Source organism: Mauremys reevesii, linkage group 7 (genome assembly GCF_016161935.1).
Source record: "Mauremys reevesii isolate NIE-2019 linkage group 7, ASM1616193v1, whole genome shotgun sequence".
Classification (NCBI taxonomy): Eukaryota; Metazoa; Chordata; order Testudines; family Geoemydidae; genus Mauremys; species Mauremys reevesii.
Genome location: NC_052629.1, coordinates 12263816 through 12279490, shown reverse-complemented (window position 1 = coordinate 12279490; position 15675 = coordinate 12263816). Strand labels below are relative to the sequence as shown.

Below are 15675 nucleotides of genomic sequence, written 5' to 3'. Positions count from 1 at the left end.
TCTGGTCAAGTCACTTAGCCCCATTTTTCAGATGAGATTAATACTAACCCACTTCACAGGGTGATGTAAGATTTACAGTGTGGTTACAATGTGAGTTTCCATATTTATTGCATCTTAATGATTTCCGTAAGAAATGAGCTCATTCTACATGTTTGTTCTTTTTAATAACTGCCATCTCTGCAAAACCAATGTGAGATCTGAGTCAAGCTGGATTTTTTTCCTTCTTATACCTGATCTTCAATACAGGCTCAGTGGATGAAATTAGGTTACACTGTGTAACCCCACTTTCTTCAAATGATCCCCTCAGTGACATCTGTGCAACTCCAGTGCCTGCAGTGGGCTTGCACAGGTGTAACTGGAAACTTAATAAAAACTTCCCTTGGTGACACACAATGAGAAAGTCAGCTGGATTCTGCTTTCTTTAAGTGTGCTGGCTGTGCAGTGCCACCAGAAGTAAAAAGCTGTGCAAACGTGTGTTTGTCATTGAAGTAAGCAGGTATAGGATGCCTTGCAATGCACACAGTGAGCACATCTGTTGAGTGAGAGAGAGGTTTTTTAATAAATATTTTTCAGAGAGCAGAACGTTATCCTTGCACAAGAGCCTCATAACTAGCATTCAGCAACAAACCAGACACAAAGAGTCCATTTTTGTTTAGTTTCTTGCAGTTCAACATGCTGGAAGCTGTGTTTGAAATGGGTTTCTTTCTCTTTTTATTTTTCTTTTTTATTATTTTTGTATTTTATTAAATACAGTTATTCAAAGGAGGAGCCCATTTATTCATTTTCCTCACTGTGCAGTCTGGCATTTGGATTGGTGATCTTGATAGTAGGCTGAACTGCTCATTCCACGATTCCCTTGCGGTTCTCGGAGGAAACGTTGTGAGCCATCTCTGCACAATAAGACTTGTTACTCATCCTCAGCACCTCAAATTCTTGGACATTGTGGACCAGAAACTTTTTGAATCCTGTGGGAAGCCTGTGTTTCGTCTTTCTCTTGCTGCAGAGACTGGTCGCTGAACTGTGATGCTCGTCAGCCCTGAATAGAAGCATTAAAGTCGGCACTGGTATTTCGTTAGCAGGATGGGAAGAATTTAAGGCTCATCTCAGAATTGAGAGGCAGAATTGAACAAGCTGCTGATTCTAGGACAAAGCTTCTATAAAGCGTCATAACTGAGAGACTAACTCCAAAATAGTATAGCAATACTGGCTCTGGTTATACTCAGCCAGGCCCTTTATGTGATTTTTGCATTGCACAGCCATGATCCATATTTCCTATATGGAAAGAAAGCATAGGAGGTGGCACAGCACATAGCATGGGAGGCTGGCAATATATTGTGAGGCTGAAGGTTACAGAATATGGATGAAGTTCACATCTCTGCTTAAGAGTAGGAACTGTTCCATCACGTTATTTCCTAGAAAAGAAATGAGTATTTGGTCTTGCCAAGGAATTTGCTGTGAGAAAATTCCTAGTAAGAATTGCTGTGCCAGAAACCGGGTTGTAAAGAAAAAGTAAATGTAGATATTCAAGGGGCTAAATTCTGCCTGTATCTATACCCTAATAAAGACAGTAAGTTTGCATTATTGTAATATAATTAAGGGTGGAATATGGCTCATTGTTAGGCTATCCATAAAGGACTCGTCATCATTCGCTTCATTTTCTAATTGGTTCCTGTTTAAATAGCGCCAGAGACGTACGTGACAATGTACAATGGGTAAAGTGTTTGCCATGCAAATAAAGTCCCTGCCTGAAAGAGCTTAAAGACTAAAGATATTTGGAAAATTATTGTTGAGTCTGCCAGAACTTTACCAAAGCATATACATATTGGCCCTCTAGCGATGGAAGACTCTCTAATGATAAGGAGCTGGGAGATTGCATCAGAACGTGATATTTAAAGTGCAGAAAAATAACTGAAGTTGACATGTGGTTCCCAATATACTGTCTCAATGATTCCATATCAAATGTGCTCAGGTTACAAGTAAAAATCTGTTTTTCCTAATTGCCAGCCCTTCACGCTTGACCTGGAATCTGAAAATCCAGCTGGATTTCTTTGTTTTGTGCATCACCAGTGATAGCTTCTCTTATTAGAATCTTGTGTCTGTGATGGGAACAGCCACTATACATTTACTGCCCTTCCAGATTCAGTCAGTCCAAATACAGCAGAAGTGTAGAAAATAACAAGAGGAGAAAGATATGCATCGGGGATATGGGGGATGAAGCTGGATGAAGGAGGCAGGCATGTCCAAAATCCCACATAATAACCTTTATTAAAAATCTTAAAAATGAAGAACAGCGCATCAAAACTGCCTATGATTAGCTTTGTTACTCACTGATATTAGCCCTCACTACGTGTAAATGTAACACTGTGATCCAACATAGATGTTTATGTAATTCTGATATTCAACAGTAAAGATATGATTTTTGTTAGTTTCCCCAGGTATACAGAAAGTACATATTCTATGGTAGCATTGTTCTACATGTTCCATCTGTGTATGCACCTTAAACATCATCAGACATTCAGAGTTTTAGTAGAAACTGAAGACGGAATCGTCAGGAGGTGCACATTTCCAAGAAAGGTGTCATAGAAAACCTGTCTATAAAGTAAACGCAGTAGAAAGCTTGATCCTCGGGTCATGTAAAAGAGTATTGCTTCATTAAAATCAGTGAACCATTTATATCTGCTCGGGACCTAGCCCAGAGAACCACTTATTTCTTTGCACGATTCCCACTCTGTTATAACAATGTTACATAAATGTCAAAGCATCCTGTCAGTTGAGGGAGATCTCAAGTGGGGTTCCACGAGGATCTGTTCTGCATCCAGTGTTGTTTAGCATCTTTATTAATGACCTGAATGTAGGCATAGAGAGTATACCGCTCAAGTTTGCGGGTGATCCAAAGCGACGGGGGGTTGCCAATACTTTGGAGGATAGAGTTGACATTCAGTGGTATCCTGATAAATTGGAGAACTGGGCTATTGACGACAACAATGAAATTCAACAAAGACAAATGTAAGGAGGGAAAAAACAAATACACAAATACGGAAAGAGGGATAAGTGGCCTGGGGACAGCAGCGCTGCTGAGAAGGATCTGGGAGTTGTGGTGGATCACAGCCTCAGCATAAGTCAGCAATGCGATGCTGTTGCAAAGAAAGCAAATATAATATTAGGTTGTATTAACAGAGGATACAGCATGCAAGTCATGAGAGGTGATAGTACCACTCTACTCAGCACAGGTTAGGCCTCTGCTGGAGTACTGCGTCCAGTTTTGGTCACCAATGTGTAGAAAGGATGTAGAGAAACTGGAAAGAATCCAGAGGTGAGTGACAAAGATGATCAAAGAGATTTAATGCAAGCCATACGAGCAAAGGCTAAAGGAACAGGGTATGTTTAGTTTGGAAAAGAGGAGATTAATGGGGAATATGATAGCGGTCTTCAGATACTTGAAAGGCTGCCACAAAAAAGATGGAGAAAAGTTATTTTTTTGTCACAGAGGGCAGAACAAGAGGCAGTGGGTTCAAACTACAGCATAGTTTATAGATTAAATTTCAGAAAAAACTTCCTAACGGTAAGGACAATAGCACAGACTGTGGAAGTTTCTTTGACACTAGAGCTGTCTTAGATAGAGCAAATCATAGATTATTAGGGTTGGAAGGGACCTCAAGAGATCATCTAGTCCAGCCCCCTGCTCAAAGCAGGATCAATCCCCAAAGTGCCCCCTCAAGGATTGAACTCACAACCCTGGGTTTAGCAGGCCAATGCTCAAACCACTGAGCTATCCCTCCCCACAAAATCCTGCATCTTGGCAGAGGGTTAGACTAGATGACCCTTGTGGTTCCTTCTAAACCTGTGACTCTATGCTAGCAAGTGTAATATATAACACTGTTTGTTGACCTAATTAACACCAATAAATTGCAACGCTTAATGTGACCCATATGTTAAGGGATATATTAGCATGACATTGGCACTCACTGCTGGGACATACAGAAGTCCGAATGATCATTGGAAACAGGGCATGAAATAACAGCGCAAGTGTTCATAGCGGCAAGGCAGGCTAAGGTACCATGTCAATCAAGGGAAGGGCTGGTTTTCAGTGATTTCTATGCACTTCCTCTCTGCCATCCAGATTCCTAGAGGTGGTCTGATACTTGTGAAATGTTCTCTAGTATAATTTAAACCTTGTACCCATGGAAATTAATGTGGTTATATGTTCAAGGGGCCTTTAGAGCCTCCTACCTCTATTTATCCCTCCATAAAGCCACTGAGCAAATTGTGCTCCCTTTAAACCAGCTTGCTAACTGTGGCCCTCTGGTAAAAGGGAAATTGAGAGAGACAGGGATGTCCTGTAGGAAACCCTAGGAACAACCAGGTGTGGAGGAGGAGAAAGTTTAGTCTCTGGTGTGTGTTCTGTGCGGGGTTTAATATACCTGTAAAGCTAGACCACAGGAAGGGAGGAAATTTGACCTTACACAGCATGTGTAGCCTACTCGGAGTCACTTGCACACACCCCGTCACCCATTAGTGGTTCCACCTGAATGTGGGGCCTGTCTGCTTGGGGAATGACGTCTGAGCAAGACTCTAACCCAGATCCAGAGCAGCACATTTTATATGTCGGAAGGGCAAGACAGAGCATTCCCTTCCTGAGATGCATAAGAGCAGCCCAGCATGAGGCTCAGACTGGACCCTGGCAGTTATGATTTGTAGAGCAGCAACCAAACTAAGTCAAATAGCCTCAAGCTTATCCTTGACTATTTACTAAGAGGTGTCTCACTTCCTTTTGGCCATGGGGTGTTCACCTGCCGGAAACCACGGTGAAAAAGGAGAAGAGACTGAGACAATGTGGCTGTCAAAAATACATCTGGGGAGACAACACTTTTCTAATTTGAATTTACAATAAATGCATGTGGGCAAACCTACCAGATAAGGATTTATTTAAGAAATTGGAGAAATCTGAGCTGTTTTCCCACTTCTCAGTCGTAATTCTGGTTGCAAATGTGTAGAAGGATACATGTCTAGGTATTTATGTGGTCCTCATTGCAATAGTAGAGCAACAGGAGCCTGGGCTTTAAAGTACAGTACCCAAACAAGGACAAAGATTTATCACATTGGAAATCTTTTCTCAAAGTTTTAAATTCTGCTTCACGTCGCCTCCTGCTGGAAATTACAGCGGCTGCTCCATGTAGACTGAAGTCTTTCCAAGGATAGGAATCATGCATTTAGTATTGTGTCTGAGGCTGGACATTGAATCATAGAAGATTAGGGTTGGAAGAGACCTCAGGAGATCATCTAGTCCAACCCCCTGCTCAAAGCAGGACCAACACCCACTAAATCATCCCAGCCAGGGCTTTGTCAAGACAGGCCTTAAAAACCTCCAAGGATGGAGATTCCACCACCTCCCTAGGTAACCCATTCCAGTGCTTCACCACCCTCCTAGTGAAAACGCTTTTACCTAATATCCAACCTAAACCTCCTCCACTGCAACTTGAGACCATTGCTTCTTGTTCTGTCATCTGCCACCACTGAGAACAGCCGAGCTCCGTCCTCTTTGGAACCCCCTTTCAGGTAGTTGAAGGCTGATATCAAATCCCCCCTCACTCTTCTCTTCTGCAGACTAAATAAGCCCAGTTCCCTCAGCCTCTCCTCATAAGTCATGTGCCCCAGCCCCCTAATCATTTCCGTTGCCCTCTGCTGGACTCTCTCCAATTTGTCCATATCCTTTCTGTAGTGGGTGGCCCAAAACTGGATGCACTACTCCAGATGAGGCCTCACCAGTGCCAAATAGAGGGGAATAATCACTTCCTTCGATCTGCTGGCAGTGCTCCTACTAATGCAGCCCAATATGCTGTTAGCCTTCTTGGCAACAAGGGCAGACTACTGACTCATATCCAGCTTCTCATCCACTGTAATCCCCAGGTCCTTTTCTGCAGAACTGCTGCTTAGCCAGTCGGTCCCCAGCAGTGCCTGAGATTCTTCCATCCTAAGTGCAGGACTCTGCACTTGGCCTTGTTGAACTTCATCAGATTTCTTTTGGCCCAGTCCTCCAATTTGTCTATCCCTACCCTCCAGTGTATCTACCTCCCACTCCACCCCCAGCTTATGACCTCTTCAGTAACTTGCTAAATAGACAAAAGCTTGGGAAAGTGGGTGGAAAACTGAGGCCAGAATGAAGTTTAAATTCTCCTACTACTATTAGAACTTGCCCTGGGGGATCAGCCGAGCACTGCAGAAGTGAAAACCATTGAGCTTGATATGTTATCATGTTGTACTTCACACAAGAATAAAATCTCGAATATTTGTAAGATTATTAAAATTAAGCTTTGTTGCAAAACAGAAGGCTGCTGTGAGTTTTTCACAATTCAAGGCATTTAGGGGACTGGGAGCCACCAAAGGGCAGCATTGAGGGGCTGTTTGTGGTGGCCTTTGGCTCGTAAGATTGTCATAAAAATTACGTTATCATAGCTGGCACTGTGATAGAACTAAATATTTGACTAGATACAGTTGTCATTGTGGAGCAGCCCTTGCATTGTGAACAGGGAGGGTTTTAGTTGTAGAATGCACACGACCTTCGTGGTGTTTAAAACCTGGCATAAAAGTAAAGCCTTCTGCATATTTCATAACAACTTTTTGTCAGGTGATTGCAAAGGCGTATCAATAAGGGAGGCCTGAGTACAGCTGTGAAATTATAATACACCAAAAATGCATTTAATCATGTCTTTTGGCCAACAGAAAATGTCTGTTGGTAATTAGTCCTTCCTCTGCCAGACCTACTGGCATGGGAGAAATCCTAGTGGACTTCTGTTGTTCTACATTTCTGGCTCCCATGTGCTGTTGTTTTGGAAAGGAGGACAGGAATGAAGTCATAAATAATAGGAATCTTAAGCTCTTGTATTTGCACAAGAGGAAAACATTTGTGTAATCAGATCAGCGTTCTAAGAGCACTTGCAAGATAAAAGTTTGTTTTGTGGTTGATGGGGAAAGAAAGGGTGGAGGCTCTTTGAAATACACTCATTAGGTTTCCGTAGTTAACAGTCAGTTTGCAAAGTATGTTCTATGTGCATTTGCATAGTGGGTTTTCTTTATACTGTGTTATTGGGATGCTGTTACATCAACCCAGATACACCTGCATTTGTACCACACTTGTTACATAGTCACTGGGGCCCATGCCTTTGCCTTCTCCTGGTACCCATGAATAGTGCTGCATCCCCTGCATCCAAGGGGCTTCTTGACAAAGTGGAAGTAGATTTGAAGGCAAATTGACATTTTATGCATTATGAACAGATTTAAATCACAGCTCTCTCTGATGTGGGAAGGGGAGGCACAAATTACATTGAACTTGGGTGGAATTTCTGACCACCTTCTGCCACTCAGTGTGGCACTTGCAAGGTGGCACTCAGGGCCCTGTATATGTAGCGTGATGCAAAAGGCTGTGATCTGTGACTAAGATAAATGTTGTAGACTAAGATAAAGGTTTACTACTTCTCCATTCTGGGACTAGCAGCGGTTAGTCTAGAATCATGCAAAAGTAGCACTGTAGACTGGCTTGATCTTGAAGTCAGATAGGGCTGTAATCATGTGTGACAATCGGCTCTGCAGCCCTCGCTTTTCCTGAGAACTGCCAGGGGCAGCTTTATCAAATACAGAGAGAATCTCTTTCTTTGTTGGTATGGGCTGTATTGTCTATATACATGGACTATATATAAAGGATGTGCCAGAAAGACCAGATCAGGATTTCAGCTCTCCAGAGTCTTGGGTCGTTTGAAGCTAGCGTTTGGTTTTGAGCCCGTCTCTAGTATATACTGGGATGTACATTGTATGTACTTCTGTGACTGTAAAAGAAGCAAAGAGTAACACGGCTACCCCTCTGATACTTCTGTGACTGTTCACCTCTGCATACATGCAACCAGCACCAGGCCATGACAGCCTGGATTCCATCATTAAGTTATAAGGCCTACTGAGCTTTCTCAAGTTTTCTTTTATGCCGGTATCGACTGGAACGTTTGTAAATCATTATTCCAGCATGTCAGAGCCCAACAGGATAGCACCTCACATGAGACAAGATGAAAATGGTAGGGGAGAATTCAAAAGAAGGGTATAATATTTTTCACCTTCATTTGTATATCGACTGTGTTGCTGTGACAGCGATGCAGACATTCTATTGCTCCTCCCTACTTATCTGACCTTTCTTGAATGAACAAGTCTCTCCTCTCTTTCCTCCGTACTCTCTCCCTTCTGCCAGTGCCCCTTTGATGGTCCATTCATCCACATCTTCCACAGCAAACCTCCCAGCTTTATTCCATGTTACTCCTGTGCATCGAACACTATTCTTGAGCTAATAAACCAAGCCTTCGCCCTTCTCCTTGTCAAATCCTCTTCCAAACCTACCTCTGCTGTAATGCCGACAAGAAATGGAGTGAACAAAGATTATAGAAAATCTTTGCTCCATCACTACCTTTTGCTGAGTGACCGTGTAATTACTGTAACAGCTCCTCATCTTCTTTACCTTATTCTATTTACGTGACGCCCACTGCTTTTCTACATAGTAGGAGCTCCTCACGAAACACATCCTCTCAATATCCCCATGAAGCTTTTTACAGATGGAGAGCTGATGGCTTGCACAAGTTCACGCATGCTTATGGCAGAGCCAGGAAATGTACCCAGGTCTCCAGCCAGAGTTTCATGCCAGAATAACTCTTCCCTCCCTTACCTTTCTCCCTTAATAGCACAGGCCAGGGACCCATGTGGTCTTGTATGTACTCTGGAGTACCCAGCATACTTTTGGGTGCTATAAAATAATAGATAATACTAAAGCATCTATTCTAAAAATACTGCAGCATTCTCCAGAGTAATGTTTCCCAGGCACTGTTCTATTGTAAGCTGTAGTATTTTAGGGATACTGACTATATTTTCAGATGTAGAAAATAGGGTGGAAATGGAAAAAATATTCCCTTTTGAGAGACTGGCTGATGGAAATGAACCAGCCCTTCCTGTTGTAACCAGTGGTGGATTAAGATTTATTGGGGCTCCAGGCACAGCCACATCCCCACCATGGTGTCCCGCCCCTTGTTCCCCCCCTTCCCCCCATGGCCCTGCCTCCTGGCCTGGCCAGAAGTCGGGCCATGGTAAGAGCTGCCCAGAGAGCCTGGGCTGCTATGGGGAGCCCTGGACCCTCCACCTGTTCTGGACTGCGCGCCGTGCGGGGCAGGGACATGGGCAGGGGGCTGCTCTTGGGTACCTTGGCTCCCTACCCAACCACCCCTCACCCCGGTCCCTCCTGGGGGACTCCTCACACGAGGCCCTGCTTGAGCAGAAGGTGGGGCAGCTCCTGGGCCTAAGAGCGGTGGAAGTGGTACTCAGGGAGTTCAAAGGGAAAGGGTACTACTCCTATTATTGCCTTATCCTGAAGGTCAAAGGGGGGCTTGGGCCCATCTTGGCCCTGCGAGGCCTGAACCAGCACATGGTGAAGCTCAAGTTCCACATGGTCTCCCTGGCCTCCATCATCCTCTCCCTGGATCCTGGGGACTGGTACGCCACCCTCAATCTGCAGGATGCGTACTTCCACATTCATATATTCGAGGGGTACAGACGCTTCCTCCGTTTCACGACAGGGCAGGAACACTACCAATTTATGGTCCTCCTAATTGGCCTGTCCACTGCCCCCAGGGTATTCACAAAATGTATGTGGGTGGTGGCGGCCCACCTCACGCACTGGGGGGTTCAGATCTTCCCGAATCTGGGTAGTGGCAGCAGGGCTCCAGCGGTGATTTAAAGGGCCTGGGGCTCCCTGCAGCAGTCGGAGCTCCGGACCCTTTAAATCACCGGCGAGCCCCGCTGCCGCATCCCCGGGGTATCGGCGGCGGGGCTCCAGCAGTGATTTAAAGGGCCCTGGGCTCCCCACAGCAGCTGGAGCCCTGGACCCTTTAAAGCGCCGCAGGAGCCCTGCTGCTACCGCGCTATATGCGAACCTGTGTTATATCGGATCGCATTATAGCGTAGTAGAGGTATATGTTATTAGTTGGCCCCAGTTGAAATTAATCAAAGATCTAATTAGTAGCAAGTTCAATTTTTAAAATATCTATTCACTAGAAAGTTGATTAACAATATGTGACAAGTAAATAAACTACAGAACAAGCAACTGTTATGCTCCTTTATATTTCATTTGGCATGATAACACAAGTATTTTTCACTCTGCCCTGTGGGATTGGTCATTAGGCTGATAAGGTGTCCAGTAAATTTGTCAAGCCTTATATGATTTAGTGATTGGTAGGTCTAGTCTAAATATAGTCACCATGACGGTGATAAAATGTGCAGTAAAGATACTTAGCTGGGGTGGCCGAATAGCAGCATTTTGGGGATTGGGAATTTGTTGTGGAACTTGATATTTTATGGCTGGAGACAGTATGTTTTAAATAGTTTTTCTGGTTTATTTTCTTTCATTATTTTGTATAAAACAAAGAGGAAGTGAAATAATTGGGCCAGACCTGCAGCTTCTGTAAATCAGCATAGCTATATTGAAGCTACATTGATTTACACCATCTGAGGATCTGACCAAGTGTAGTGTGTATGTGTGTGTTTGCCTACACGACAGGGGGAGATCGAACTAAGTTATGCAACTTCAGCTACGTGAATAACGTAGCTGAAGTTGACGTACTGAGATCTACTTACCACAGGGTCCATACTACACAATGTCGACTGGAGAGTCTCTCCTGTCGACTCTCCTTGCACTTCTCGTTCAGGTGAAGGAGAGGAGTTGACAGGAGAACAATCTGCGGTCGATTTAGCGGGTCTTCACTAGGCCCGCTAAATTGACTGCGGATGCATCGATCCCCACGTGTCGAGACTTCTTGTTTGCCCAGGAAGTTCCTAGCTCAGATTTTACTCCTCCTGTTTCTAAGCTCCCTTGGCAGGTTAGGTCAATGGAGGATATAAACTGAACCTGGCTTTTCCTATTGCTGGCAATTGTTGTTTTTTGTCAGACATTCATAACACATCATGATGCAAGTGTAATATGGTTTGATGGCTGCTTACGATATCACTCCAGTGTCCAGTTGTACAGTTGCTTCAAGCAAGATGGCACCTGCAGTGACTGTCGTTGGGGTGGCATCTACGACATATGGGGTTGCTTAGTTCATAGCACTGCAGGCGCTAGCCTCATTCCTTAGTAAGTATCTAATCTGATGTGGGCCCTGTATCAGTATGTTCACTTGCTGATGTGAAAGAGTTAATGCACTGATAACTCTGGTCTCTGGTGAGATGAAATCGCTTTTAATATCTGTGCTCTTTGTTTTCCAGTCCTTTGAATAGCACCAAATTCTGATCAGAGCAGTTTATTATGAGTATCAGTGTATTTAAGAGACCGAATGACTCAGGGGATTTGGATTTGGTAATAGGATTTTGAGTATTTAACACCTTAGGTCACTTGTTCAGCTTCAGGTCAGGCTGCTGGTGCTAGCCCATGAATTGGGTTACTCTTTGAAGTCAGGTGACCTGTGTGAAACAAATTGATGGTCCCAGGAGTCCACCTACAAATCCCTCATTAAATTAGCACTGTGGTTGACAGTGACAGAAAGGAGTGCCAGGGAATTAATTGGCCACTGAGACTGTACCATTCCGGTGGTAACTACATATTTGAATGATCCACTTTGTTGGGACAATGTCGGGAAAGCTCATGCCGCTACTAAGCAGTGTCTGTTCTGTGACAACTTCAGAGCAGCATCATATAAATTAAAAAGCAACAAAAGGGAGATAGGCAGGGGCCTAACAGTGAATAATAATCAGATGGTGTATCACTTCCTTATTGATTCCTTATCACCCTGTTTATTTTTCTTTAGGCTGGTGACAAGCATTATCATCCGAGCTGTGCACGATGCAGCAGATGCAACCAAATGTTCACGGAAGGAGAAGAAATGTACCTGCAAGGTAAGGATGCCTTCATTCCCCAGCTGTGCCAGAAACAGGCTTAGGGTCAGACAGCCATCCAGGAAGTAGCATATCATCAGCGATCCTCTAGCAGCTCTGTTGATGTCTGGTAGCACACTCACTTGCCAGTCAGGAGCTGTCCATTTTCATTTTTCATAGAATCTCAGGGATGGAAGGGACCTCAGGAGGCCATCTAGTCCAACCCCCTGCTCAAAGCAGGACCAAACCCAACTAAATCATCCCAGCCAGGGCTTTGTCAAGCCTGACCTTAAAAACCTCCTCTCATAGTCATTCAAAGACATCCGCTGAGTTCTTAGGTAACTGGGATTACAACTGCCTCGTCATCACTGATGTTCTCTGAGGGATAGATGTCACCATCCTGGTGAACGTTTCATATTAGGGTGTCCTAACAATTACCCCACAGTCACTCCAAACTGTGGTTGCCCCAAATTGTGCTTTTAAAATGTATAGCCACAGGTAAATTTTATTGGTCAGCCCTTGAACTTTGATGTTTTACATAATCCTCGGTGAACAGATATATGTGGGACACCAGAATGAGTGAGAAATGGTTTTGACCAACCATTTTTGTTGTTTCCCCCTTAATTATTTTGATCATATAGTCTCCTTCTCTTTTGGAACCTGATCCAAAGCCTTCCAGTAATGGGCCTTAGTCCAAAGTGTGTGTGTGTGATTTCTCCCCCACCCACCCTTTCTTTATGTTTGTTTTTCTATCTGAATTCCCCTTTTGTCTAGTCATGTTGCTCTTTTATCCCCCATCTACTTACTTGTATGTTTACATGTTCTTCAATCTTTTTTCCCCATCCACTTCTTTTTTTCTGTCCATTTTCATGTGAAATTTCACAATGTTGTAACCAACACCGTAGGGGTCTAGATCCAAAAGGCGGTCAGGGTGGGAGGGTCCTGAGGCTATTGTAAGGGCATCGTGGGATTGCTACCCCTATTTCTGCCCTGCTACTGGCAGGGTGCTACCTTCAGAGCTGGGTAGCCAGAGAGGAAGGTTGCTGGCCGGGTGCCCAGCTCTAAAACCAGCGCCACTGTCAATAGCAGTGTAGAAATGAGAGTTGCATGGTATGGGGGGGTACCATATGTCCGGTTGCCGGCAGTCTCCTGCTAGAGTGGGGGGCTGACAGCTGGAGCCACAGCCTCCCTGTGTCTGGGGCTGACTGCTGGAGCCATGGAGCTTCCTGCAGCCAGGAGAGATCCAGGAGGTAGGTCTGACCCACCCTGGGAGTGCCCCTGCAAGGGAAGAGGCAGTCTCGTCCCTCCCCATCCCCAGTTGGCTGGAACCCTGCACAGAGTAAGAGCCCCTGATTGCAAGCCGATTTCACAGGGGAGATCAGATTTCAGTCTGTGACGCGTTTTTCATGGCCGTAAATTCAGTAGGGCCCTAGTGATGAATTAGAAAACAAAAGGGCGACACGAGGGTCTGGACAATGTGAACAAGTGAAAAGTAAATGGATTTTTCAACCAAAAATCAGTGGTGATGTCTGTCACTCTGTCTGGAGTGGTTCACAACCGTGAGTGCCAGCCTCTGGGCGACTGTCAAAAAGCAGGGCAGAGCCCCCAAATTGGTTGTAAATCCTGTAATTAGATTTCGCCAACCCAGTACTAAATGTGAACTCCTGATGCACTATAACCGTCTTACCATGGGGTCACAGATGGTCCCCTTGGGCATTCCAGTCAATCTTGCTACCCAGCGAGGCTGGACTTAATGATAGTTGGTTGCCATACAACAAAGATCACAAAAGATTCAGGTTGCTTTCAGTCCCAAAAGACCAGTCACTTACCCCAAGTCAATTTGTTCCTCCGATCACTCACTAAAGACAACGCTTATAGGCACTCCTATAGTAAACTAAGGATTTATTAACTAAGAAAAGAAATGAGTTATTTACAGACTAAAGCCGGCAAACATATATACACAACTGAGTTAGTCTGTGGTTCCAACAGATGACAGTTTTATAGTAATCTGTCAGCACTGAATGTCTTTTAGGGCTAATCCAGGTTGACCCTGGGGATCTCTGCTTCTGTTTCCTAGCTCCAGCAAAGGGAGAGAGAAACTTTTCTTGTGTCCCTGTTTTATCCCCTTCTTCCAGCATTCAACAGATGGGCTTTCTTGCATGTCGCACCTTCAGCGGTGTGAGAGGGCCATTAAGCAAGTCTTTGTATCATGATGTTCCACAATGGCCAATTTAGTTTTCATAACCTGTCTTGATGAGTGGTGGACCATTCCTCCTGACTGGTTTCACAGGTTCAGAGCTAGCGATTTTACAGTTATAAAGCAAAACGTACATATCACCTTATCGCCTGGGATGCAGACATTGCAAGTGAAATGAATGCATGCAACAACTTACAAGCATTCCATAGACTTTAGACACTAATCCTATTCTGATAAGTCTAGTATCTGTCTTGAACAATACTAACGTACAGGTGAGCTGGTCTGGTTTCCAGCTATGAATTTGTCAGGGCTCAGCTGATGCCTACAGCCTTGGCAAGAGCTGGCACCTGGTCTGCCAGCATCACAATGTCAATGGTAGGAAGGGCTGAACTGATGTAACTTGCACCAGTCTGGCATGCAGTGAATGGGGAAGCATACTCTGATTGGGGATTCCTTGGTGACCCAGTCTAGCCCTTGGTGTAAATGCAACTCCTAAAATAGAGACATAGAGTTTAAGGGCAGAGGGGGCCCCTGGATCATCTAGTCTGACCTCCTGTATATCACAGACCACCAACACTACTGAGCACACTCAAGCCAATGAGAAGTGTACCCACATACACCTTGGTGATAAATTTAGCCCAAGGGGGATGGCGCACGAGAGGCATCTGGCTCCTTCATCTCTTCATTTCTTCCACGCTATGTCCCTGCCTTCACCTCCCTGCCCCTTGGATGCAAGTTACACTCTTTTTTTTTTTTCTCCACCTAATGGCAAATCAGTGCAAGTTACACTACTTTGCTATTTACAGCTGTTTTCTTCCCAAACTTACTGCACTGAATGTATCATCAGGCCCTTCAGGAATAATTTTACCTACTTGCTGCAGGCTGCATTTAGCTTGTTGGATCTAAGTACCGTGTACGCAGGGCCGGCTCCAGACCCCAGCGTGCCAAGCGCGCGCGTGGGGCGGCATTTTAACTGGAGGGCGGCAGGCGGGTCCGGCGGACCCGCCTTCATCAGCCCGCGGCGGAGGTCAAGCAGGCGAGCGGACGGACGACCTCCCCGCGCGCGCATGACGGCGCTCCACCGAGCGCGGCGACGGGTGCGCGGCCTCTGCGGGGTCCGCGGCGGCGGAGCGGGGGCGCCGCCCGGCGCCGCGGGCGCGCGCCGCCGGGGCGCGGCCGGCGGCGTGTACCTAAAAGTCTTTCTCATGGTGAAAGTCCCTATTAGCTTCAGCTCATAGGAATATGGTGAAGCCATCAGTATAGGTTCCCCCTGCACCGAATGGAGCGGTAGTAGCTTCCCAAGCATTTTGCTGCAGGGGGAACAATTGCGTATCGTAAAACGAGTGAAAGCAGGAAGCTCCCTCCTTTCTTAATTACCATCTCCACTGGGCATTGTCTGTGTCAGCATCTCATTCCTCCATTGCTCTCTGTGTAAGAACACGAATGCAATCCTTGCCCCATGGTGAGTTAAAGGTAATAATTGGAGATATACCAATCTCCTAGAACTGGAAGGGACCTTGAAAGGTCATTGAGTCCAGCCCCCTGCCTTCACTAGCAGGACCAATTTTTGCCCCAGATCCCTAAGTGGC

General features: G+C 45.2%; 1 protein-coding gene across 21 annotated transcripts in view; it reads left to right on the top strand.

The window, feature by feature from the left end:
• Positions 1-15675, top strand: part of ABLIM1 (actin binding LIM protein 1) — a 295428-nt gene that overhangs the window by 207544 nt on the left and 72209 nt on the right. For all 21 annotated transcript variants that reach the window (XM_039546125.1, XM_039546132.1, XM_039546129.1 and 18 more), the window contains one exon: positions 11823-11910. In XM_039546125.1, coding sequence (XP_039402059.1) covers positions 11823-11910 — 88 coding nt within the window. The remainder of the gene's footprint in view (positions 1-11822; positions 11911-15675) is intronic.